The 27,963-nt window shown below is 37.0% G+C and overlaps 2 protein-coding genes across 2 annotated transcripts; one reads left to right on the top strand and one right to left on the bottom strand.

Moving 5' to 3' along the window:
• The first annotated feature begins 1,188 nt into the window (after positions 1–1,188).
• On the top strand, positions 1,189–16,046 carry LOC121730726. Its single transcript, XM_042119866.1, has 15 exons — positions 1,189–1,340; positions 1,436–2,885; positions 3,107–3,173; positions 3,636–3,759; positions 4,739–4,876; positions 5,233–6,864; positions 7,749–7,850; positions 7,922–8,009; positions 8,983–9,220; positions 9,516–9,644; positions 9,869–10,020; positions 10,487–10,684; positions 11,766–12,008; positions 12,717–12,854; positions 15,898–16,046. The coding sequence occupies exons 1-15, from the start codon at positions 1,332–1,334 to the stop codon at positions 16,044–16,046; spliced, it is 4,857 nt and encodes a 1,618-aa protein (XP_041975800.1). The 5' UTR covers positions 1,189–1,331.
• A 569-nt stretch (positions 16,047–16,615) lies between these two features.
• LOC121730553 (protein RRNAD1) lies at positions 16,616–27,557 on the bottom strand. The gene is made up of 6 exons (XM_042119650.1): positions 27,336–27,557; positions 26,806–27,236; positions 26,308–26,713; positions 25,579–25,688; positions 24,858–25,033; positions 16,616–16,713 (listed from the first exon to the last, which is right to left on the bottom strand). Exons 1-6 carry the CDS (start codon positions 27,426–27,428, stop codon positions 16,634–16,636), a joined length of 1,296 nt encoding a protein of 431 aa, XP_041975584.1. The 5' UTR covers positions 27,429–27,557; the 3' UTR covers positions 16,616–16,633.
• Positions 27,558–27,963: the final 406 nt, after the last annotated feature.

Raw genomic sequence — 27,963 nt, forward strand, 5'->3', positions numbered from 1 at the left:
CGACGTGGGACCGACTGCTCAATAGCGGTCGCGTTGTAATTTTATACCGACCGGACCGCTCAAAAACTGCTCGAGCTGTCCGTGAATGGCGGATCTCGGGCGAGAGTCTCGTGCGAGAGCCCCTTGCCCGAGTGCGATCATGTACATTCTCGCTTAGTTCAATCGCAGTTATGAACTCAGAGAAGATGGATCATTATTTTTCTCTATGCATCGAAAGATATCATTGTAATCCAAAGATCTATACTTAATCGTGACTTAATCATATTTAATTTTATTTCTCACAGATAATGACTGATAATGACGTTTATTATTGTTATTTTTCTGTTCTGCACCAATGATATTCTATGTTACTAATGTAACTAGATTGGAAGTTTACGGTAGCAACGCGTTGCCAGTTCGAAGATGCCTGCAGGCATATCTCACATACATAATGACATAACGAATATATGACTTGACATTGTCTTTTGAACAAAAAAGTGGTTACGCATTTCTGAGAATCTTTTGTAAGACATTGCTACTCTAGTATTTTAGAAACTCATTGTTCTGCACTGTCTAGCGGCGCGACTAGTAGTGAAAAACGCGAGAGTGTACAGTAATGCGCTCGCTTTACTCGCGAGACCCTTTGTCTCGGGCGCAAATTACCGACACCGGACCGAGAGGGTCCGAGACAGGCGAGACGAGGCGAGCGCACCCATTTACACTCTCGCACTCGGGCCGCCTCGCTGTGTCTCGGCGAGAGTGTACAGCCGACATTAAACTAATTACTAAGACTGGGTTGCACCAGAGGCGTGGGTAAAGTTAAATTTATGGTTATAGTTGAGGTAAATTTAACTTGAACTTTATCCTTAACTTTGCCCGAAGAAATTGGCAGATGACAGCTGATCCAACAAGGTTATAAATGCGCGTGGGCGGGGGCGCCGCTGGTAAAGGAGAACTGTCAAAAATGGCGGTTTTTGTATGATGACAGCGTTAGTTCCCTTTTTCGCCACATGCATTTAAAACCTTGTCAAGCTCTATGGTTATGGTTAAATATGGCGTCTTGATGGCGTCCATTTTTAACTTTACCCAAAGATTTGACATTTTGCACTGTAGTCAAAGTTAAAGTTAAAGTTACAGTTAAAGTTAAAGTTAGTTGGTGCAACCCAGTCTAAACCGTAATTCGTAAAATGGCAACACTTAATTAGAATGTCAGTTGTCACTCCGACGTGTGCTAAATAAATACATTCTTTTTGTTTTGTAATGTTTCCACAAAATTAAGTTCATTTTTTAATTTCATTTTCGATTATGTCCAATTCCTGCTTTATTTTGATGCGCCTAAACAAATCCACAAAATGGAAGAGGTACGTAAACTTTCGAAAAGTAATAGTAAGGTTATACTTTTGTTGTGTCATGTACAAATGAGAATTACACGTTGATTTTGCAATTCCTTTTTCAGGAACCAATCGAAAATGATTTAGAGGAGCGTATGTATGCTGCTCTGCATTATGTAGACGACACGCAGCCGGATATTACCAACCAAAAGTCTTCTACACCTATTTTTGATAATGCACAGCAGAGCACGATTCGTAGATACTGGCGCACCAACGAAAATGTTACATCTTACAACAAGTCATACAACAACAAGCCTAACACGTCGTACAGCAAAGTGAACACTCCAAATGTAAAGGAAACTGACAAATCAGAGACAAAATGCAACGAAAAACTTTCATCAGAGCAAGATGGTAAATTGTCGATGTTTCAACTCCCCATACCATCCAACTTGAAGCCTACCATCGAAATATTGGACACCGAAGTAAAAAGCTGTGTTGTGGAATTAGAAACAAGCGACGAAGATGAGGTTATTGAGGTTGAATTACCACCAAAACCCACCATCACCATCGAGAGCTCGGATGAAGAAGACGTTATCACCAACACAGAACCCACAAAAGAAAATAAGGTGGCAGATGAGAAACTCAAAAGTGAAGCAGACCGAGTCACTAGTCCTGTGCCGTCGGTTGTCTCCTCCATTTCAGATGAGTTTATTCGTGGAGATTGTATTGCACTAAATATAACATCAAAGAACAATCACTCCACATTAGATTCCACTACACTATACTCCGCTCTAGGATCTGATCAGGAGCAGACCCCAGCCAAGAAAAATAAAAAGAAAAGAAAAACTAAAGATGCCACCTCAACTCCGGTATCCACTAAATCAACAACACTCGATGAATGTTTTGCAACACCTAAGAGCAAAACACCTAAGGAAAAAAATAAAAAACAAAAAACAAAGTCATATCAAGTCACACACATTAGTATTCCGAGTGCAGATGTTTACGATTCAGACAGCAATCAGTCTATTGTTGAGACTAGCAAACCGACAAGCTACAAAGTTACCGACCGAAGCCTGCCGAGCACAGATGTTTATGAAACTGATTCCAATCACTCTGAAAACCAAGCCAACCTCAATAAATCCAATGACATTATGGTAAGCGATGTGGATAGTTCCGAACATTTATCGGAAACTGAGAATGTTGTCACTCCACAAAAAGTTCCTGAGAGACGAAAGAGTGTAATCGATTTAACAGAATCAAGGCATGATGAATCAGTCAACATAGAGGAGAGTATTGTGATGGCTAATGTGACTGGTTTCTCTGACAACACTATTACAATTGAGAACCATTTGGATAAAGGCTTAGATGTGGAAAGCTACCATTCAAAATGTGGGTCCACCAAAATTCCAGCTATCTTATACGAGGATCTCGATTTTGACAATCTCAAAGGGAACAAGGTGGCCAAGAAACGCAAATACTCTCTTACAGCTCTACGAGCTGAAATGGAGAAGTTTTACAACGAAAGTTGGGGTGGGGAGAACTTTAATCACCGTGAAATACAGAAAAATATGTCCAGTTAGTATATTTTTGGTTTTTAAATTATTTATGCCATAATGCTTTTCAAGTCTTGCCTTGTAATTTTGTAACATTCTCTTTTAATATATATCAACATTCACCAACTACATATTACAAAATATGGGATGCCTAAAAAAAAAATATTTTGTGCTTGTAGGCTGGTTATAATTTATTTCATAACAATTGCATTTTGTTATTTTAATTTTTTTAATTTATTTTAGGAGATAAAAGCTTATGGGCTATAGATCCAAAAGATAGAATGCCAGCATTAGCTAAAAGGAAAACAATGTAAGTGTTTATTTTGTCAACAATAATTTATCTCATAACAACTTTTACTAAACAGTTCTTATAAATAGATATTATTTTGTCTTCATTTTCCTTATTTACCTCTATTTTTTCTTTCACCTGATTTCATGTCTTTGTTTATTACATTTTATTGCTAATCTTGTGTGACCAGTTGCCTTAGAATGATTGCAACAACAAAATTTTATATATTTAATGCTCTGATATGTTATAATTTATGTACCAGTTTCCTCTCCTGTTTTATCTGTAATCCATACTAATATTACAAATGTGGTACTTAGTGTGTCTGTCTGTCAGTCTCTTGTCTCTTTACCCCCAAACTGCTGAACCGATTTTGCAGTAGAAGGGAAGAGGAATTAGTAGGAAAGGACATATTATGACACTTTTTGTCCCGGAAAAATGTACGGTTTCTGCGCGATAAACTAATTTGTTTTATTGTGATTGCAGGTGCAATGTGTGTAACCGTGTTGGTCACCGCGACGACACGTGTCGGCTAAAGACGCCCATCTGTCACATGTGTGGCGTGATCGGTCACTACGAGCCCCGCTGTCCCAAGAAGATATGTGTTAATGTAAGTTCCCGCGTCTTCTAATAATACAACAATTAAGTATACAAGCATCCATTTTAGATAAAGCAAGAGTGGCGTTGTATATTTTTTTCTGTTATATATCTATATAATATCTATATATATTGCTAAATCAAGGTTTTTTGCAATAATACGCCCTGCGAGTTTACGGCAGAACTATTCTCCAGAATAGTTCTCACTTTGGTCAAGCAAGCATGACAATTTTGATAAAGAAGTAGTTCCTAAACACTTTGATATTTACCTAATGAGTAATGAGTTAATGACTGACATAAAATAAACTTTAGAAATAAACATATACTAGCTATTTGACCGAATTTTGCTCGGTATTCGATAAAACACGAATAAAATGTCATTTTCTAAAAATGATTCCTAGCTAGATCGATTTATCGCCCCCGAAACCCCTTATATACTAAATTCCAGTTTAATTTATTTTTATTACTTTTTTATTATTATTATTAGCCTTTAATCAGAAAAACAATACATTTATTTTACATACATTGCAAATATTAAAATTAATTATTATTCGGTAGCGCGGTCTCTGTTTCTGTGTGCCTCTTGGCAAAGGCCTCCCCCAACAGCTTCCACTCACTTCTCTGACATGCCACTCTAGTCCACATTTTGCCAACCATTTGTACTATTTCATCTTCCCATCTTTTTAGAGATCTGCCCTTTTTTCTTTTTGCCCCTCTGGGATACCAAGACGTTATTATTTTTGTCCATTTGTCTGGCCCTCTCAAAACATGTCCGGCCCACTTCCATTTCAGTTTTTTTGTTTTATATGTTACATCAGTTACACCTGTAATTTTTCTCAACTCCTTGTTTTCTATTTTGTCTATCCTTTTCTTTCCAATCATACTCCTCTGCATAGCCCTCTGTCCAACTTCCAGCATACTTGTATGAGCTTTTGTTAGTGCCCAAGTTTTTTATTACTTATTTATAAATAAATAAATATATATATTATCAGTGCGGCTCTCCCAACCACGTGTACACGACGATGTGCCGCAACTGCTGCAACTGGCACGCCATCCGGTGCGCGGAGTGTGGCCAGCACGGACACCCCGCCAGCCACTGTCCCGACGTGTGGCGCCGCTACCACAACACCGTGAGTATTGAGCCGGTACTGGCCGAGCCGTATGTACTATCAGAGAAGTTGATTCATAGGCAGATGTCGCATTGTGTCAAACCCATCCGACAGCTATCAATGCTATTATTGAATTGACATAATCAGATCAAATGTCATAGGTAAGTCAACTGCCTATGAACCAAATAATAAACAACCCTGCTGAACAGAAAAATGTTAGGTATTTAATTAACTGCTGTTATAAGTCATATGAACACATCTTGATATCTTGATATTTGAAATTTTTGATATTCTCAATGTTTATCTTCTTTAAGTTATTGGAAAATATATTTTATAATTATTATTTATACGTTATAACAACTATTTTCATCTTTCAGATAAGCTCAAACGTTCCTCTGGAAGAGAACAGGCAAACAAAGAGGCAAAATCAAATGTTCTGCAGTGGTTGCACGCGGCGTGGACATCTTGTACACACATGCCGGCTCTCCATACCCTTTGGAGAGCTGCCCATCTACTCCCCCTATGTCGTGATGTACCGACCCGTCTATAGACCCACCAGAGACCTCGCACCACAAGCAGAGTCAAACAAACACAAACAACAGAAGAAGAACGACTTCAATACGCCTAAATCCGACCGTAATAAACGACAGTCAAAGTCACCCGTTTCCCACGAGTTCCAGAACAAAAAACGCAATCTGGGAACACCTGATGATGCTAAAAGTACTTCAAGTGAAAAACAAAGGAAAAATTCTCAATCCAAAGAAAATAAAAACAGCAGTGTTGAAGTCAATAAAGCTAAGCAGAGTACCGATAAAAAGGAAAGCGACAGTCCGCCGGATTACATCGCCGTGTCCTCGAGTAATCACGACGAGAAAGGCCAGGTCATTCAGGACAATGAGGTGTCTGACACCAGCGAAGTGATTACATCAGCGAGAATATACATCACCAATGAAATAGTGGACTCCCTAAAAACGACAGATGGGTGTGAATGGCTAAAACAGGCGTCCGCTAGAAATAAAATCGTCGTGGAGAATACGGACAAGAACTTCTACATTAGTATTAAGGGCACCGTTGGCAACCAGGAGGTCTTCCAAACTGAACTGAGGGATTGGATCAAAAGCAAGCAGCCCAAGGAGCCCCGCGCCTCCGAGAGCGACGCCAATAGCACAGCCGACGTCGACGAGCAGACGATGTGCGACAATATTCCCAAGAACAGAAACAACGTGCTGAGAAAAATTAAGGGTGCGCTGGAGTCGTTGAAAGCAGACATCGGCGACCCCAAAGCTCTCTACAAGGAGTTAACTTATCTCCAGAATCGCCAGCAGCAGCTGATGAAGCAGCACGTGGTCAGCCCCAAGCAGCTCTCCAACAACAGAGGCAACATCAGGATGATGCAGAGGAAGTTGAACATGGTGCTGTTGGGCCAGGCAGGGCTCGCAGACGGCACCAAACACGTCAACGAGCTGTGCTCGCTGCAGGAGAAGGTCACCAATTACAGGAACAAGAGCATTCCGCCCTCCCTGCGCCAGGAGATCGGTGAACACTTCCACACCCTGTTCACGACGCCCCGAGACGACTACCAGCAGCTCGTCAATATGTACTACAACAGGAGCCCCGTGAAGGCACTCACTAAAGTTAAAAGGAAGAAGTTGAAAATGACCCCTGATATCTCGCAAAACAGAGGCGACCAATTCACTCCAAGTAAGGAGGTAAACCAGGACGAGACCAACGGGAGCCAGCTATCCAAAATGAAACGTAGACTCTTCAAGAATACGAAGAGCAAGCTGATGTTTTTCAAGAAACGGTTGGAGAACACCAAGCCCGCCGACCCCGCGACTAAGACGGCGATGGGCCGAGTCATGAGAGACCTGCAACGTCGTATTTCCTCGTTTGATGACATTGAAAAATGCTCGAATCAAGATGTAAAAAAGAGCAAGAGAACTCAGCTGCAGGCGAAGCAGCTGCTCAGGAGTTTGGAGATGACACCCGCCACTGCGGGCCCCCTCGTCTGATCCACTGCAGTGGGATTTTACTTGAAAATATTATTACGTCAATCGTATGATAATTTTAAGAATGGCCGAGGTTTAACGAAAATGACCTGGCCAGTATATGCGCAAATATTATGTGCATATAAAATATACTTAGTGTAAAGCATAAAGTAACTTTTATTTTCCTATATTTGTTTGGGATTTTCTAACCAGAAGAGGGTAGCTAAAAGGGTATAATATCAGCTTAATCCATTACTAATTTTTTTAGCAACATATAAGTGACACTGGATTAGGCAAGCTTGATAGTATTACATCTGGGAAAGTAGGCTATTGAACAAACGTTGAGAAGCTTTGGGACTTGGACCGATAAAATAAAAGTCATGGCTGAGGCCTGAGTGTCAGCGACAAGATTTGCTCTAATCTAAAAACTCTGTTTTACTCTAAAACGAAACTATGCTGGAATGTTTCAGTTATTAAACGTAAGGAACTCTAATCAAGCTCACTGCACTCACATCAGGCTATTCCGAGTTCGCTTGTTACTTGTTAGCCTGTATCACAGATTTGCCTGAATCACACATTAGCCTGTATCACAGATTAGCCTGTATCACAGATTAGCCTGTATTTTTCCTTTGTAGCAATGCTTTGTAGCCTATGGCAATTACACTTTGTCGCACACATTCCTGACATTCCTCTTTCGTTAAAAAAAAATACTGTCAAATGTCAATGTCAGAACTCAGATGTTTGTGAGATTCTACTTGTGGCTGATTCAATTTTATAATTTTTCTTTAATTTATTACCGTAATCTTTCTTGTTTCTAGTACTAAATTATTATATTCCTCAATTTTTATATTAAATTTATATTTAAATCTTTATTCTACTTCATCAGTAGCTATTTTATATAAGAGAAGAAAATGAACGTTTATCGTATTTTCAATGTTCCTATTTCTCGCGTATACACAGTGCTAGCGGTGTTGTTTTGGTTTACAAACTTCATTACAGCGCGGAGGGTAATATAATTTATAATATCAACAGTGTTTGATACTAAATACTCGGTTCTAATAAGTTATTTCTTTAACAGTTTAATGCGGATCGTTTTTATCCCGATGTGGACTACGATGGACAGCAATATGCTAACATAAACGCAGCGCTACAAAATTTGGAACACGGTATGTATCCACTCTATCTTTGACCATTGAATTTCTGACAGATTCTGGCGAAACCAATAGGAAGAGTAATGATTTTAGCTAAAGTCTGGCCAACGAAAGCTGAACCAAGCGAACCGCAGCAAATTTAAAAATTATTTATATGGTATGGTATTACATAATGTAGTAGGAAAAAAAGATTTAGATCATTTTCTGCTGATGCTAGATATTATATATATTACTCCAATGTGCAAAACATTATGCACCTATAAAAGAAAAGTCTAACATATAGCCTATACTGACTTAGAAAATATATTGCTAACTAAGCCTAGTAGAATTGTTTCGAAACTGGTCGTGTTTTTAGCTTAAATTCTTATTAGAGGTCTGCCCTTTTTTCTTTTTGCCCCTCTGGGATACCAAGACGTTATTATTTTTGACCATTTGTCTGGCCCTCTCAAAAATAGTTTTTTTATATCTAATTAAGACGATACACCAGGGGTGAGAGAAATTGAAAATAGGTATTTGAAAATGTATTGCTGTCTCACCAATCTCAAGTCTCCCACCGCAGAGCGCGATAGAGACAATACGACAAACGTTCTAATAAAAGAACAGAAAATCTTTGATTCGTTGTCCGCTGATTCCTTCTCCAAAACTTAACCGATTTAAGTACTTTTTTCATTAGGAATTAAAGCAAGGCTTGAACTGTGTTCCTATGTTTTATTTTTTTTGTATATTTCAGCCAGTTTTGTTTTCTGGGTGTCAAACACCCACACAGAGGAAAATCTGGCCATTTTTTTGGTTTTTGGACGTTCTTATCTTTTTTAATAATAAAATTATGAAAAAAAGAAAACATAGGGACATGCTAATAGAGGCCATAGATATTCAGGCAAAAAATCATAACTCTACCGGCATTATCCAGGGAGGAAACAGGGGACAACGTTTGTATAGAAAAACGGCGGTGTGGACTCCTCTTAAACATTATTTCAACCATTTTCAGAACCGGAATGGGTGCCAGATTGGCCTAATCCTTCAGTGAAGCTGGGCCAAGTGTCTGGTGTAGCCATTGATCCCTCAGGCCATGTGCTGGTCTTCCACCGAGCTGCCAATGAATGGAATGATAGGACTTTCAACCTTCACAATGTGTATCAGAACATCGGAGAACCACCAATACCTGAGCCGACAATCCTTGTCTACAATGAAACTGGAGAGCTTGTGGACTCGTGGGGACAAAACCTGTAAGCATTGTTTGATTTTTTGTTGTTTTGTGTTTTTCATTCATAAGCTGTATACATGTATTCACACAAGATTCCACCAGGGAAGTATACATTCTCTTGTTTGAAATCTAAACTTTGGAAACTAAATTTCATTTTATTCCACTTGGATTGTAAAAATGTTAACTATTGCAAGAACCTTTATTTTCCTTGATGTCTGCATCAAATTAATAGATCAAATTAATAGAAAGAAAAATAATTGTACATTTTATGTACAATTATTTTTCTTGTAAATTAATTTTACATTTTATCTTTTAAGCTTTCACATGCCCCATGGGATCACAGTGGACGGTCAGGGCAATGTGTGGGTCACCGACGTGGCTCTCCATCAGGTGTTCAAGTTTACACCTAATGAAAAGAAAGTTCCTGCATTCATTATGGGCCAGAAGTAAGGGTTTTTATGTGTTGCTATATTCAAAATCTTTTAACTTTTATTTATTTCTTTAAAAATATTAACACCAACTTTTTTTTATTTTTTCTCTGTAATCAAATTGGCTTCAACAGGTAAAAAAATAAAAAGTTAAAATCTCCTAACAGGGCTATTATTGATTACTGAAATAAAAATACCAGTCTGATTGAGGCCAAAATCATGTAAGTGGACATCTATTTCAGGTTTGAGCCAGGTGATGATGATCAGCATTACTGCAAGCCTACGTCAGTTGCTGTCATGTCTTCCGGAGAATTCTTCGTTGCAGATGGCTACTGCAATGCCAGAATAATTAAATACGCCCCCGATGGATCTAAACTACTGGAATGGGGTAAATGTAAGTATGACAACATTTTCTCTCTCAATGAAATATACCATATAAAATGAAACCATATAAAATAAAGGGTCCTATAGTAATAATTTATAATATTTTATAAATTTTTTCATATTAATTATTCTATCCTATGTCCTTGCCTGGGATTCCAATTTTCAAAGTACGTACCATCCATGAAGTATGTCACACGAGTTTCATGATTTATGACACTTTAGTGTCATATATCATGAAAATTGCAATATTTAACATAGCTATCGAACAAAGTTCTCCCGCGATGCACACAAACTAGACACTTTTTATGGAGCGTTTTTGGGAAGGTTTATTTTATGTGATTTTTAAGATATCAGATTCACTCTTTCACCAATGTCATTATTTTTTGAGACTTCTTTTACTAACCAATAAGAAAAAATATATAAGCCACTAGCCTATTCGCCATAAGGTTTGTTTTAGTAGTTTTTTTTGTATACAGTGTCGGGCACATCCCAGTATTCCCTCCTGGTGCCTCACGCGCTGGCGTTAGCCGAGGATCGCGGCGAGCTGTGCGTGGCGAACCGCGAGCGCGGGCGCGTGTCATGCTACAGCGCCACCGACGGCACCTTCCGCGCCAGCTTCTCCAACTGGCTGCTCGGCCAGCGCCTGTTCAGCGTCGCGTATAGCCCGCTACACGGTGTGTATACCCTGTTCAGTGCTACCCAAATCCCAATGTAAAAGGATACATAAAACAAAGCTGTCAGCCGCTTTAGGCACTTTGCAGACGACGGGGCGGGGCGGGTTTTTTGTCCTCGAAGCAATAAAGACCCCGTCTGCCCGTCGATGTCTGTGGCTACCCGCGCACACGATGAGCGGAGGCGGTCAGTTCGGTACTGCAGAAGTATAAATTATTTGGCATATTTTGTACCACAATTTAATTTGTGGGATCTGCGTGGCCGCCACAAAGGAAGATCTTCCGACCGAGTGAGGTGTTTTGCTCGGTCAGGCCGGAGTCCACGTGATACATTTCAGCCGTCAGGCACCTGCGGCGCGGTCTTTTTGTCCGCCGTGTGCGTTGGTAATATAGATCTTATATTACCAACGCACACGGACACGCATCCGTTTGTGCTATCGTTCGCGGCGAAATTGACCGGCCTGCCCCGCCCCGTCGTCTGCAAAGCGCGAAAAAAAAAACTACAGTTTTCAAACCACTTCATTCACTCATGTCTTCAAATGTCACGAACTTAAAAGCTTTTAATGGAGAAGTGTTAACAATTTGATGGTATATAGAAGTAACCACCAAGCTTTTACAAATGTCAGAAAAATAATTATTTTTACCAACATCCAAAAAGGGTGGAGTTTTCTCAATTCGAGGGTTAGAGTCTGTCCAGATGAGGCGTTATACGCGCGAGTGAACGACTCGCGCGTAAATACGCGCGTACCCGAGATACAGGAGCTACAGATATCGCGTCCAGATGCTTACGCGCGTTTTCATACTCGCGCGCAAAACGCTTGCAATGAGCGGGACTCTCGACTCGCCCGCAATACGCGCGAGTCAAGATACTTGGGTGCCATTGCAGTGTCCAGAACTAGGCGCGAGTGATAACTTCGAGTCCATGTTTGTAGCATAAAAACGCGCGTAAAACGCGGTATCTGGATGCAATAGAAATTGAAATGCGCGTATGGACTTTGCGCGTAAAACGCCTCATCTGACAGGCATTTAGGTGGTTATGTTTTTTATGTTTGATATTCAATAATAACGAACCCAATAACTCTAGGCGGTCGTCTCTACGTGGTGAACGGCGCGGGCTACCCGCCGGTCCCGGTGCGCGGCTACGTCATAGACTACACTACCGGACGGCTCGTCGCGACGTTCGCGCCGCCCGGCGGCCTGCGCTCCCCGCACGATGTGTGCGTCACGCGCGGCGCAGTTTACGTCGCAGAACTCGAACGGCGCGTGCTCAAGTTCACCGAGAACGATACGTTCACGCCGCCTCCCGCGAAACCCACTGCTACTGTTGGTGAGATTTAGTTTTTTCGTCGTTCAAAAATTGTATCTGAAAAGTTGATTGATATGCAGATGGCGGACTAACGAATTTGGTCGCGGACCGCGATAACACAGATCACAACTAGTACTACTTTGACATAAACAGTTGACAGACCATCCAAATAACAAAGGTCTACTATCCGCCTATGAATCTATATTTTCTTCGATGGTACTCATGATCATGAATAATTCTGAACAAAATTTTTTGACTTTGTCTTGATTTATGGAACTTTGGAAACTTTTTATATATTGTATCTCACGAAACATTTACTACTTTACTATGCTAATCATACATGCTGAACGCCTATCCTTCTTGACTTTGCTTGATCTAAGTATATATTATTTGTAGAATACTAGTCATGTATTATTAATACTAGTCCTTATGATATTAATATTATGTCTTTAATCTTTATTCGTAGTAATTACTACCATAAGACGCCGCGAACTGCATATCAGTGGGTCTAACAGCTCATAAATCACAGCTTTTGCTGATTGTGACGTCCGCGTCTTAACTTAGCTAAAATATTTAATGAATCAGTTCTTCCTATTTTCTTTCTTGATATGGCGTCCGTAAAAAAACTTTTCTCAAGTGTCTTCTGTAATTGTACCTAATCTTAAAACCTATTGAGGAATATTGCTTAATATTTTGCATCAGTTACATTAACTCATGCTTACGGTGTAGAACTCCACGGCAACGTGACGATGGACAAGCTGACGCACGCGGGGTGGGGCTGGGACGCGTGGGGGGCGTGGGGCGCGGTGGCGGGGGCGGCAGCGGCGGCGGTCGCGCTCATAGCGCTCGCCCGCGCCCGGCACGCCGGTGAGTCGAGATACGCCACGCTACTAAACAGCTAATTGTAGATTCTTTACCGATCAAAGTGATACGATGTATTCGGAACGCCAGAAAAATTCGATATTCAAATATTCGATTTCCAAGTTAAAATTCCTAAGGGGGGGTATTACATTATCATTTATATTGGATCATTTCTATGACCATTTAAAGGATCCAATATATATGATCATTTGATCATATCTGCTTATTACATTATCATATTTCATTGATCCTATTTTACGTCATATGTTTCAATAGCCAATGGAGAGCGCTAACGCTGACAGGTATTGACGTCAGGGTTACTAGATCTCAGAGAATTCGATGTGTCAAAAGACATCGTCATTTTTAATATGGCTTGTTTTTTGTTATTTCAGCAAGATTATCCAAGTATGAAATTAGAAAAATAATTACATTACATTATTTGAAACATATTAACGAACAAGAAATTAAAAACTCTTTTAATACTAAATAACTGGCAACACCTACTTCTTATTTTTTTGGATCCAATCTCTCAGCAAATGTCAAAAATCTATGATCAAGGAAGAAATGAATCATATCCAATATCATTGGACTCAATGATCTCGGATCCAATATAAATGATAATCTAATATCCCCCTAATTCAAATTCAAAATGTTTTTTTTTATGAATACACAATGTTATGTCACGTAGAATCTTCGATGACCACACGACCACGCAATGGTTTGGGAACTAACCCACCATGTTGCACAATATGTAATGCTTGGAATTTTGACTAGCGTTCTGGATTGCCAATATAAAAGTCCAGAAAAGAAGCTAATATATTATTATAAATTTGTAATCGATGTCACATTGCAGTTTTGAATACTGAACCCGGTAATCAAAAACATTTACAAAGTAGATTCGTTGTATGGCTGTTTAGCATATTAGTATGTTATTTTATTGCCTAATAATTTAAATAAGCGACAAATAGCTTATCCGTAAGTTTTGTCCCTGCTTACATCACACTGAGCGAAAGAGACAAAACATTTCGATGACCTATTCGTCTCGTCGTGGCAGGCGATTGGGAGATAAATTAATTATTTTGTACTACTTATGAGTTCCTATTTTAATTTTAGGACACATAAATCTGCTTTTAATTTATTAATTACACAATAATACACCTATCTGTAGCCTGTCAAGAAAGTGAAGAAATTAAAAAGTGGCAACATCGTAGTGTCATTCCTTTCAAATCAATTTAAGAAAAAAGGGGACACTATGATATTGCCACTTTTTAATTTCTTCGCTTTCTTGACAGACTGTACTTTCTGTTTTAGTGGAAAGGAAAATATTTTAAAATTGTTACTACTTACAAGACTGACAATACATTCCACTTTAGCGAATTACATTTCTGTCAGATAATGTTTTGTCCAGTGTAGCGCTTAAAATATTAAAAATATTATGTACGTCCATGTTTAGAAAGCATATCGAATATTTACATTTTTGTTAATCTTTGTAAACATTATGTTTTTGAACTGTTTTGTTTTGCTTCTTTAATATAATAATTTATTGTAAGAGATCTGATTTTATACAAATTTTTGTTCAGTGTAGTTAAAATGTATTTTTTAAAATATAATTTAATGTAAACTTAAGAGATTTTTGAGACCGAATCTTAAAAAAAAATGTTCAACACATAATAAGTAAGTACAAAATAGAAAAACAATATTGGATATTAGTTTGGTAAAATTTGCGTGGAAAGCTTTAATGTGCCATCTAAAAAGATAAAGTAGTTAAGATTGAAACGCAATTACTTAGCAAAAATAAAATTTGCAAAACCATAATGCATAAATGTATATTTAATATTTTGGTACTTATTCCTTTTATAACATAAAATGTTTCACACCCATGAGTAGTTAGGTATTATGTGTGCTTAAGTATTTTTGTGTTGCATTTATATTACTTTAATGTCCTAATTTACTTTATAGATCTGTTGTACTTATTTTTCAAATATATGTTTTGCAATGTTTTTATGTGTTTTTATTTTACGTTATTTTTTGCTGTTATTTTTATTGTTATCTTTTGATACCATTCTTGCACCCCTTTTATATTATTTTTATAAAAGCAAAAAAGTGGGACACACCTACACAATGAAGAACCAAATACCAATATTCATTTACACAGGTCACACTGAAATACTAAAGTTGAATAATATATTGAATAATAATTGAATAACACTGAAAGATTTTTTTTAAATCGGACCAGTAGTTCCTGAGATTAATACGTTCAAGCAAACAAACACACAAACTCTTCGGGTTTATAATATCAGTAAGTATAGATTTTTTAAAATCACTTGACATACTCGAGTCTCGATCTAAAATAGGTACTATGAAAAGTACCAATAATGGGTCATAACTCATAATCATGGGACGATGCATGGTAAGTACATACCTAATGGTTTATGGTAGTGATGATGATGATGAATTAAATTTGCATAGTAGCATATGCTTTCCGTTCTTAAAACAACGCCGAAACTCCCAAACTAGTATCTATAAAGAGTCTGAAGTTCTTTCAGCACCTTCCGAACCATGGGTGGGTGTCGCTGGGTCCAAAATCTTACTTGTTGGTAGCATATGCTCGGAATACTTCTCACGTAAGCGAAGTCAGCACATGTTTCCATATAAATTTTGAGGAGTTCCATCGATTACTCATGGATTCCTTCATCAGGTCACCTTTGTGAACATGGTACCAAATTAGAATGATGCCCTATACTGTACACCAAAAGAAAAGAAATTGAAAATCCGTTCACAAACCGCGGACTAATCGTTGAACATAATGAAACGAACACCTCCTCGGTCCTCCTTTTTGAAAGTCGGTTCAAATTGTAGCTTAATATGAGCTATATTATTGTAAAGTTTCATTAAAATCCGCTCAGTAGTTTTTGCGTGAAAGAGCAACAAACATCCATACATATATCCATACATACAAACTTTCGCCTTTATAATATTAGTAGGAAGTAGGATAGGATAACAACTTTAATTAATAGATTTAACGACACATACTATGTACAACATCTAGGGCGCAAAGGCGGCGGGCGGCGGCGCTGGGAGTACGTTCAGAGCGAGTTCAAGCTGCGACGGCTGCTGGAGCGGCGGCGGTTCACGCGCGTCCACTCCGACGACAGCGACGACGAGCCCGCGCCCATGTTGCCTGCGCCCACCGCCTGATGCCTGCGACCAGTGCGACCACCTCCTGACGCCTACATGCCTGCGACCACCACCACTAATGCCTGCGTGCACGCTCAGTCCGATGCATGCACGCCCGCTGTCTGATGTGATGCCTGTTACACTATGCACACCAAACCGCCTAATATCTGCGCGTATGCCCAGGTTAAGATGCCACGCCCAGAGTCTAACGCGTACGTGCACGCCCGCAGTTTGATGCGTGCGCACACGCCCACAATCTAATGCCTGCGTGCACGCCCACCGCAAAATGCCTACGCGTACACCCAGTCCAATGTCTATGTGTACGCCCATAAATTAAAACCTACGCGTACGCCACAATTTGACGGCTGCATGCACGCACGCAGTTTATATTTCTTGGTTAATTTGTTGGCCATACTTGTTGAATTTAAATCAACTTAACACATACAGCACATATCAAGGAACATATTTTATGGAAATTGTGCTACTGCAAAAATTTTAAATCTATTTTAAATAACACTCAAAAAGTTTTAGAAATATATACCTATTTGTTAACAAAATATAATTTGAAAACATTTCTCCATTATTCATCTTACTTGTTAAAATGATATTTATAATCTTTTTCCAATAATAATATGATTGCGAGGAGAAATCCTGGGATCAAAAACTGGGTGGATTTCACAGCTTAATCCTGAAATGGAAAAAAAATATATGTCAGGCCTATGGGGCTAGTGTCCTATACTGTAGTCAGTACTGTAACTAATTTATGCTTTCGTTGATTTAAATAAAAACTGAACTAAGCTAAAATTTTCAACAAGAAATTTTTGTTCTTCCAATTATGTGGCTAATATAGAATACCTAGGCAATAATAATCTATTCAAAAAATGTGCCAAACTCCACATTTATACTAAACAGACTGGCTTTAGTTAAGCACAATCATTTTACGTGCCTCAATAGAATTATAGGAGAATAAACTCTATACATTATACATAACACAACTTTTACATTTCGTTATTTTCTAGGAGTGTTATTTTCTAGGCATATTATAAGTCTATGCATTTTTTTGGTAATGAGTGGCTAATCAGTTTATCTATTACATTTTCCGCCTAAGTAATGTTCTGGTGCAAACCAAGAAACTTAAAAAACTACATCCGTTGTTCAGTTCATTTTTATTAAAACTACTATTCTTATTAAAGTTTTTTTTATTACAAAACAAAAACATGTAAATTTAAGCCTTTCACTTCCAAAAGATCTCCAATTTCTAGTCATAATAATAAGGAAAAGAACTAAATTTAATTATAGTCACAGTAAAAACTGGCAGCTAGTTTTTGAACAGTATTTTACATTAATACAATATCTTCTAGCTAGTAAGTCGGTGTAAATAAATATTATTACATTAAGTAAAATCAAATGCGGTGTTTTAGGCATATTATGGTCTATTGCTTCTGATAAGTTGAAACTTTTAACCAGTAGCGGCGTTAGAGCCAGTCCACACGGCGCGTTGCGTCAGCGTTGCGTCGACGCAGCGCTGCCGTTGGGTTGTTTTACATACATACTAAATAACCAAGGTGTTCACACGGCACGCTGCGTCGTCGCAACGCACACATGACGGACCATGAAAAAGGGGTGCCAAAGGCAAACAAAGGGGCGCCGTAGACATATTTTTGAATCTCTCTAAGTGGACTTAAAAGTGTAAAAAGTATATAAATGTAAAAGACAAAATGTAAGTGTCTGAATAAAGGTTTATTTTATATTTCATTTATTTATAAGTGGACTTAGAGGGCGCCGATCTCGCCCAGAGCGCCAGTAGTGCTAAAGATGGTACTGAAAATAACTATACATCTCGAAAAAACTTTTTCTATCCCGCTATGAATGTCATTCACCTCAGCTGATTAGTACATATTATTTAGTAAATCTGTTTTAAGGAAGTGATATGCTATTTTATTCAAAATATTTTTTTAGTATGTCCGTTTAATTAAACAAAAACAAATGCCAGAAATAGCAGCAATAGATCGATGGTCAAAATATCAGAAGTTGATGTAGTATAGTAAGTATGTACCTAGTATAAGTAAGTGAATTACACTACAATAAAGTTAGTCTTAACCAAGTCGTCGAGTGTTTCATTTCACCTATCAGGGCCCATCCTCACATGGCGACCCTGCCGGTCTCAGGTTCAGGCGTCAAATTGCCGGTGCGCGTGTGAATGTGCAATTTCTGGAAACTTTGCTATGTTCAATGTGACTGTTCGTGTTTATCCAGTGCACTTGCACTCAATAATTTTTGCATAAAATAAAATTTATGGCTGTTGAAGGACTTATAAATTAGTGACTATGTGCAATTCGAAATATCCCAAGAAAGAAGAAGTAATAATCAACCAAAATGGGATTGGATCTGCTCTTAGTGCGACTACAAAATAGTTGCAATCGCAATGCAATCGAGCATCAGCATAATAATGATGATAATCCTGGGCCTGCTGATAGTGCTAGTAATTTACTTCGCCCTCAAGTGGTATCAAAGATGTCATCTCAACTGGATTGACAACCGAATTATTGGCCAAACATTGAGAAGATCCTTTGCCCGGCGTGACAACACTCCAAGGAGCAATGAAGGAGCCAGGTGTGCCGACTGTGCGGAGAGAATCCAATCCAGGGGCCAGGAATGAAGAAATAGTGAAGAATGGTTTGTGAACATTAAAAGTGAGTGGCAAAAGTATTTTTAGAAATTATGTACTTAAGATTATTTTTCCCAGTATAAAAATAAAAAAAATGATTAATAATAATTCTATCCTAAAAACGTTTTTACTAAAAATGTATTTTTGATTTTTAATTTTTAATGTACTTACTACATACTTAATTTTTTTTATCAAATAAGTTCTTTGATTTTATGCAATGGTAATTTTAATTAATAAGATTCAAGTTTTAATTTTGTAATTATTAAAATGTAATGGCTCAAGAACTTACTGAAATTTATGAGCAATTGAAATATATACGAGAAAATTTGATTAAATTAAGTTACGAACGGCGAACGCCCGATCGATTAAATTTTAAGCTTGAGGAAGCTAATACTTTATATGATTGTTATAAAATATATGAATTGAATTTGCAAGATCAAATAAATAAGAATTTATTAAGTACAGAAAGTCTTACGTTAATTGAGAGATACTGTTCTAAGATTAAGCAATTATATTTAGAAATTAAGGAATTTTGTACTAAGTTTGGCGCAACGTCTAGTAGAGATATTAAGTTCTCTAAAATGGATTTTGATTTAAAAACTGCACTAAGTTTATTACCCGCCGAGACCGATGAGTCTTCGATTAGACAATTGATCGATGGAATTGATTATTATGCATCTATTTTAACTAAAGATAGTTGTAAGCTGAATTTAATTAATTTTGTTTTGAAGAGTAGGCTATCACAATCTTCTAAGTTAAGATTGAAATCTAGCTACGCGACTACTAAAGAGTTACTGCAGGATATGACTACAATTCTTTTGCCTAAAAAGAGTTCTGTAGCTTTGCAAAATAAATTGCAATCCGTGAGGCAAGATTTTAAGTCTATAAATGGGTACGGCAAGGAGTTAACGGAAATATTCATGGACCTAACTATCGCGCAAGCTGGTGGCAAAATCGAAAATCTTAAAATTTTGCAGCCTCTAAACGAGAAACAAGCTATTAAACGTTTTGCCGACGGTTTACGCAATAGACGACTCAGCACAATTATTGCTGCTCGAAACTTCGATTGTTTGAAGGACGCCATACAGGCCGCCGTAGACGAGGAGACCGAAATGCCATCGCAGTCATCCTCATCAGCAGACGACTTATCCCTTAATTTTTGTAATTATAAACGTGGTCGTTATAATTTTTACAACAGGCGTTATTTTCCTAATCGAAACGATCGCTCATGGGGAGGTCGCCCTTCCAAAAATGTTCGTGTCGACGGCAGCTCCCCCAGCAGCCCCGCTGCTGCTGCGTCCGGCCGCGCTCCACGTCGTGGTCGAGGCTTTGGTCGAGGTCAGACGACATCGTACAGAGGTAAGTCGAATAGTTATTATAATAATTCTAGAGGTCGCGGGTTCCGCCGAGGAGGCAATATCCGTATTATGAACGAGGAGATCATTCAGAGAGCCGATGATGATGATGAGGGTAGCGATACGCCGATCATCCCTCAACAGTTTTTTCGTGAATAATGAATTTATTTACGCCTTAAATAGCACGTGTTGTGTACAATTATATCATGTTGATGAAAATACTTATCATTATCAAAATAAATATAATATTCTGACATTTTTACTAGATACAGGAGCATCGATCTGTGCCATTAAATATGAGTATGTAAAGAAACTCAACATACCAATGCACACCGAGTGCATTACAATACAAGGAATAGGCGGTGCGATTCAAGCTATAGGATATGTTCATTTGACGCTTAGTAACATGCATAATTCTCAGGAATTTCTTATGCAACATAAGTTTTATGTTTTCCAGACTTTACCATGCAAAGCGAATGCGATTATAGGACAGGATTTTCTTACAAACTTTAATGCTATTTTGAACCTTAAATGCTCTACATTAACTTTAAATAACAAGTCGAATAACAATAGTATCGTATTGCCGCTTTGTTCCCAGACTGAAAGTAGAAGTAGTTATTATATTTTACCGCCAAGATCGGAATCTATACATTATATACCGACTACATATACGGAGGAATGTCTTGTGTGTTCATCGGAATTACAAAAAGAAGTATTTATAGCAAATACTATAGTTAAGCCCTCGAATGGTATGATACCAGTGTTAATATTAAATACTAGCGAGGATGAGATACGTCTTGAAAATATTGAACCGAAAATAGAGAAAATTAGTGATTACGAATTATGTGATTTTAGTCGTTGTAAAAATTTTAAATCCGATCGTGTTAAAAAGTTATTGAACATGCTTCACTTGAATCATTTAAATTTAGAAGAGAGAAAGATTATTGAGAATGTTTGTGCAAAATTTTCGGATATATTTTTATTACCGGGTGACAAGTTGACGACTACAAATATTTATAAGCATCGTATTTATTTAAAAGGGAATTCCCAGCCAATTTACAGTAAGCCGTATAGGATACCATACTCACAAAAATTAGAGCTTAATCAACAAATCAGTGACATGCTACGGGATGGTATAATAGAACTGTGTCAGTCAGACTGGTCATCACCTCTAATATTAATTCCTAAAAAATTAGATAATTCAGGAACTAAAAAATGGCGATTAGTCATAGATTATAGGAAGTTAAATAATAATATACAAGATGATAAATTCCCCCTCCCGAACATAACAGATATTTTAGACTCTCTTTCAGGTTCTGTTTACTTCTCTACTCTCGATCTTTCAAATAGCTACTATCAGTGTGACCTTGAGCCTAGTAGCCGAAAATACACAGCTTTTAGTACTGGACAATTTGGAGTTACAGATTCAGATAAAAGTAAAATTAGTTCTCTTTCGGGACAGTATCAAATGACGAGGATGCCCATGGGACTAAAGACTAGTCCAGCTGCTTTTTCAAAAATGATGACTGTTGCAATGTCCGGCTTAACATATGAAAAATGCTTAATTTATTTGGACGATTTGGTAGTTTTTGGCAATTCATTAGAAAATCATACGAAAAATTTAATAGATGTATTTGCAAGATTACGTAAAGTAAATTTAAAACTTAATCCCCATAAATGTAACTTTTTGAGAAAAGAGATTTTGTATCTAGGACACACTATTTCCAGTGAAGGTATTTTGCCTGATCCAGAAAAAATTAAAGTTATAAGTAAATGGCCAACTCCAAATAATTTGAAAGAGTTAATTAGATTTGTAGCGTTTGCAAATTATTATCGAAAGTTTATCAAAAATTTTGCAATGATTGCATACCCCCTTACGCAGTTAACTAAGAAAAATGCTAAGTTTATTTGGGATGAAAAATGTCAGTCCGCATTTACAAATTTAAAATCGTTAATTTCGTCGCCTCCAGTTCTCGAATATCCAAATTTTTCCGTAGATCATAAATTCATATTACAGACAGATGCCTCTCAATATTCACTAGGTGCCGTTTTGTGTAATTCCAATAGTAAACCGATTGCTTTCGCAAGTAGAAATTTAAATAAATCTGAACTTAATTATCCCACGATAGAGAAGGAGCTTTTGGCGATAGTGTGGGCAGTTAAGCATTTTCGCCCATATTTGTATGGTAGGCCGTTTATAATACAAACGGATCACAAGCCGTTAATATATTTATTTGGGATGAAAGATCCGTCTAGTCGACTTACAAAATTTAGACTTTTACTCGAGGATTATAATTTCACAGTAGAATATGTTAAGGGTTCTGAGAATATTGCAGCCGATGCGATGTCACGTTTACCAATTGCGTCGGATGACTTAAAAGCGATGCACGAGAGCATCATCACGGTTATGACGCGAGCTCAGTATAGGAAAGCTGCTCAAACTCAGACTCAGAGTTCTCCGAGTGCTATGGTACCTACTGACGATCGGCCTGCGCAACCGAGAGTCGTAGAAATTTATAGTAAACCGGGAATATCTGTTGAACTTAAATTTATTGACTATTGTAAATTGAGGAACTTACGCAAGTTAAAAGATATAGATATTGAAAATGATATATTTTGTTACTCGTCAAAAAGAATGTGTTTATATATAAATCCAGTAGCCCGATCACAACTGAGGCCAGCCACTTTTGTGAGGGAACTGAGAAGTTTTTGTGAAAAAATTAATGTGCACGAATTAATTTTTATAAGATGTAAAAGTAAAATATATGACGAGTTTATAGAAAAGTTAGCTAACGAGATAAAGATACAAAAAGATTGGACCGGTCCGCGATTGTGTATTTTAAATGACGTAGAAATAATTGACGATAAAGACGACCAGAAGGTAATATTGAATGATTTTCATATTCTTCCAACGAGTGGCCACGCTGGAATAAGACGAATGTATAAAAATATTAAAAAATATTACTTTTGGCCTGGTCTAGAGAATGACGTTAAAAAATTTATTAGTAAGTGCGATAAATGTCAAAAACAAAAACATAGCTCTCACCGTGTTAAGGAGCCAATGGTAATTACGACTACAGCTAATTCTGCTATGGAAAAAGTTTTTCTTGACGTTGTAGGACCTCTGGAGAAGGACGATTATAATTATTCGTATATTTTGACAATTCAATGCGAATTGAGTAAATACGTTGAGGCATATCCTATGTATACTAAAAGTTCAGAGGAAATAGCTAGGAACTTTGTGAATAATTTTATATTACGTTTTGGTATACCGGAAAATGTCGCTACTGATAGGGGTACTGAATTTTTATCATCAATTTTTCAGGAAACTTGTAAGTTATTACAGATAAATCGATTAAATTCCACAGCTTACCATCATCAAAGTATAGGATCGCTAGAAAATACTCATAAGAGTTTAGGAAATTATTTAAGGATACAAACACAAAATCATTCACGTCTATGGAGCCCATGGTTACCATTTTGGTGTTTTTCCTATAATACTTCTGTTCACACATCTACTAATTTTACACCATTTGAGTTAGTTTTTGGTAAAAAATGTAAAATTCCTTCTAATTTTACACAAAATTCTGTCGATCCTCTATACAATGATAATTACATTTCAGAATTAAAATTTAGACTACAGACTACACAAAAAGAAGCTTATGAAAATTTATTACAAAATAAAATAACTAGAAAAGAAAAATATGATAAAAATTGTAACCCTATTACCTATAAGAAAAATGACTTAATTTTAATTAAAAACGAGACAGGTAATAAATTGCAGAGTATTTATAATGGACCATATGAGGTCATAGAAGACATTGAGCCAAACGTTAAGATATTAAAAAACGGAAAGATAGATATAGTTCATAAGAATAGGACTAAGCTATTTAGAAATTAATTTTTCATTTATTATGATTTAATATTACTTTCTATTGTTTAACAAAAGGTAATTTTTTTCTTAAAATATTTTAAATGTATTATTATCATGTAAGTATCACATAGAAATTATGATTATATAAGTACGAAAAGAAATTTTTTATGTGTGTAGTTGATAAAAAAAAATTGTTTATGTTCAATTTTTTTTTCTCCCCACGGGGAAGGTGTAGTATAGTAAGTATGTACCTAGTATAAGTAAGTGAATTACACTACAATAAAGTTAGTCTTAACCAAGTCGTCGAGTGTTTCATTTCACCTATCAGGGCCCATCCTCACATTGATTTTAAATAATGTGATAAAAAATGTTGTCATTGTGTATCATATAATTATTTTTTGTTTAATAAATGTGTCTTAAAAGGGTGTTTTTCTTTTATATTAAGTACCTTTATCTTCTTTCTCTCTATGTAACACTTTAAAATTATGATTGCAAAATATATTTTTTGCTTTTAAGAATCTTTGTTAGCTACAGATTATGATTTTTTTACTTGATTTAGCAGATTTATTGTTTGTGTTAAGGTTGATTGCTTTTAATAGTCTCTACCCGCCTTACACAGAGGCATTTAATTATGATTAACTTTCAATTAAATGAAGAGTTTGACAGATAATGTATGGAGCTTTAAATGTAAAATTTTTGAATTAACTACAATATTTAAGCCCGGGCGCGCACTAGCGGCCAGGCCGCGGCGGCCATCGAGATCGATACCTTAGTATGAAACCGCCATAGACCACGCGCACCTGGCCGCAACGCGACCAGCGACCACACCATACTTTCGATGGCCGCCGCGACCTGGCCGCTAGTGCGCGCCCGGGCTAAGTGCCGAAATTAATGTTCCACACTGAGTGCGGCAGTAAATAAATAATAAAACATACCGTTTTCAAATATATAAAGCATTCTATCAAGCAGTATGATAGTTTCCACCAACGGCGCTAGCATTAGCCGCAACGTGTACAGAACAACCACTCTTCTCCATTGCTCCAAGTCTTTTGCCACCAAGGCACTGTCTAGAACTGGCACCGTCAGACGTTCTGTTGCTTTCACCAGATAACTGAAATATAAATAAATGTATGTTTACAATATAGCACTTTACACAGATCATATTAATTCTTCAAGCCCCATAAAAGCACCGGTGATCGCGACAACAATAGAATACAATAGCATTTCCTGGAAACTGTGATCGAAGTATTAATGGCCCTTGGTAGTCATAGTTGGTGGATAGAAATTACTTTGTTTTGTTTAAACAAAACAGGCCAGAAAATAAGCAAGTGGATGTGGACAAATAGTTGCTTGCATTTTTTCCTCAAAATGTCCAAGCCCCTTAGTGTCTTTAGTAGCCCCACTCAGCGAAACATAATGTGATCATCATTAACACTATTTAGGATTAATCATGATCACATTATGTTTCGCCCCGACCCTAATAATTTATTATCTACAAAATTTTGCTCAAGTACTATGTACTGTATGGGCAATTGACGAAAAAGTCTTTATGGTTATACCTACCCTAATTTAATCATGAATAGTATTTTGAGAGTAGGTTCCCCTTAATTATCCTGCAAGAGGCCATGCCTTTGCTTACTAAAATTGTTAATTTACCTTTCAAATGTCATGTCATTAGAGTGCTTAATGCTCCTGACAGGTGTGTGCTTCAGTTTGGGATCAGTGTTGACCAGCAACTTCTCGAGAGCAGCTCTGTATGCATGAATCTGTAAATTTTAAATGGTTATTGCAATTAATTGGTTAGAGAAGAAAATAATATTACTTTTTTTTTTTACTCCTGTGTCGCCAGGATCAACAGTGGTAACCAACCACAAAAACCCTTTGATATGATCTCAGGGATGCCCGAGGGACAAGCTAAATCTGTCTTGGGGCCCTCAACGAAATTAATCAGAAGAAATGTAGGAGGAGTAGGAGATATCCAATTTTCCTCCCCAAGTATAAATAATAAAGTAAAATAAGTAAAGTAAAATAATAAAAAAAAAAATAATATTACTATGAAGTACCTAGCTGCTAGCATATTTTATTTTATTTTTATTGCGAGTTTCTTACGCCGGTTCTTCTCGCCGGGTTAGTTCCTGAACCGGTTGTAGGCCTCATGTCGTCTACATGAAGTGTTCTAAAAGTGTTAGCTTTGTTAACCTATTTAGAAATCAATATTTTCATTTGAATATAAAAATATAAAAAACAATAAAATTGGAATACTTTTCTTAAACAACCCAAAATATTTGTAACTGTCACATTATAAAACTATACATATAAAACCACATCTAAAATCTAATTTACTGTTACTTTAATAAAACAATTCAAAATGTTCCAATTATGTACCTTTAGGTCATTATAATCTCCTTTACAAAGCCTCTCACAATACATATCTATGGCATGGCAAGATATTTCCCTGACAGTATAGGACAATGAGCTATCCTTTTGCTTGACATATTCACTCATAGGATAGCCACAGCACTCTGTGTCACAGCTCAACTTCATATAGCAGCAGCCGACGACACAGATGAATTTGACTTTTTCACAGCTAACAAAATGCTTTATCAGTAACGGCCCTAAGTCACCACAGGGATGTAACCCAATGAGACCATAGGATGTATCATTAATTAAGATGTCCAACTGATTTGTAGAGGAAAGGGTGAAATTAACATGTTTTGGTTTGTGGAGATTACTAATTTCCTCCTCGGAGAGTTGTTTCTTGGCTGTATATTCCCATTCTAAGTCCAGCTTTCTGCAAAAAATATCAAATTGTAGTCTAAGAAAATTTTACAAAATATACTTAATAAGCATAATAATTACAGAAATACCCACCAAAATACCAACCTAGCTTCCTCTGACAGCTGACTTTGTGCCTCAATTCCAATGGCATCAATTTTGTGTTTATATGACAAAATTCTAACCAAGTGTCCCAAACCTGAACCAAAGTCTACAACTGTGCTACAACTATATTGATATGCTACTTTTGAGACAACATTCGACATCAAACCTATTTCATGCCTTTTCTTTAATTTCACATGTTTCAGGAACAAATGTTTAAACTTAGAAGAATCAAGATTTTCTGTCCATAGTTTTTCTGACTTTCGTGGTAAACTGAGACTCTCGACAGACTTCAGTAAGCTTAAAAATGTGAGTGGAAGAACATGTTTAGTTTGTTTTCGTGTGAGAATGTCGCCTAAGTCCTGAGGGTCCATATTCTTAAAAGCAAATTGCCAAGCCAATGGCAACTTCCCCCAGTGGTCGTCGACAAAGAAATCCTGTAAAACAAACGAGTTTCATGATAAAATATACATTTAAATCAGCAAAAACTTGAGTTTACGAATGACATACATAATATTATTGTTATGAACACTCACCAAGACATACAATTCGAGTAGCCACTCATATTTTTTCATCACTTGTATGCATTTATCTAAGGATACCTTTATCGAATCTTTTAGCAATACCATTTTAGCTACACGAATCACGATTCACGATATACTCAACACGAAAGTAACCTAACTTTCCAAATTATGTTGTTGATTTTGTATGTTCAGCTTATTTACTACACATTTAGTATGATACTGGAAACAATATGTACTAGCTAAATAGTATTTAAAAATTATTCTCATGTCTTAACTATAAAAAAAATTAATTTGTTTCTCGATTTTTGTAAATAAATCGCAGCTGATTTTGACACGTAACACATTCTTCTTCGACTTTTCTACGTTTTAAGTTGCGGACAGTATGCCATAATATGAACTAACTGGTTTGCCATAATATTTAGTAATTTTAATTTATTATAGTGGGTATACACCAATGATATTCTACTTATACAGATATGTTACGTCCATACTATTTTCCGACTTAAATCTCTTCCGAACAATTTTCAAATTCAAAATTGCACGCATTGACAAATTTGACAGATAAGTGAAACAAAAGATACGAAAAACCATTGACATAAAAGAGACAGTTCAATTTTTAAACGTCGAATCGTATCGCAGT

Source organism: Aricia agestis, chromosome 9 (genome assembly GCF_905147365.1).
Source record: "Aricia agestis chromosome 9, ilAriAges1.1, whole genome shotgun sequence".
NCBI classification, from domain to species: domain Eukaryota; kingdom Metazoa; phylum Arthropoda; class Insecta; order Lepidoptera; family Lycaenidae; genus Aricia; species Aricia agestis.

Coding starts and splice junctions, on each gene's coding strand:
- LOC121730553 (XM_042119650.1), bottom strand. CDS start 27,428: ATGGTATTGCTAAAAGATTCGATAAAGGTATCCTTAGATAAATGCATA. Junction 27,237..27,335: donor TACTCGAATTGTATGTCTTG/GTGAGTGTTCAT, acceptor TTTGTTTTACAG/GATTTCTTTGTCGACGACCA. Junction 25,689..26,307: donor GAGATTATAATGACCTAAAG/GTACATAATTGG, acceptor TAAAATTTACAG/ATTCATGCATACAGAGCTGC.
- LOC121730726 (XM_042119866.1), top strand. Junction 2,886..3,106: donor AATACAGAAAAATATGTCCA/GTTAGTATATTT, acceptor AATTTATTTTAG/GAGATAAAAGCTTATGGGCT. Junction 4,877..5,232: donor GGCGCCGCTACCACAACACC/GTGAGTATTGAG, acceptor TTCATCTTTCAG/ATAAGCTCAAACGTTCCTCT.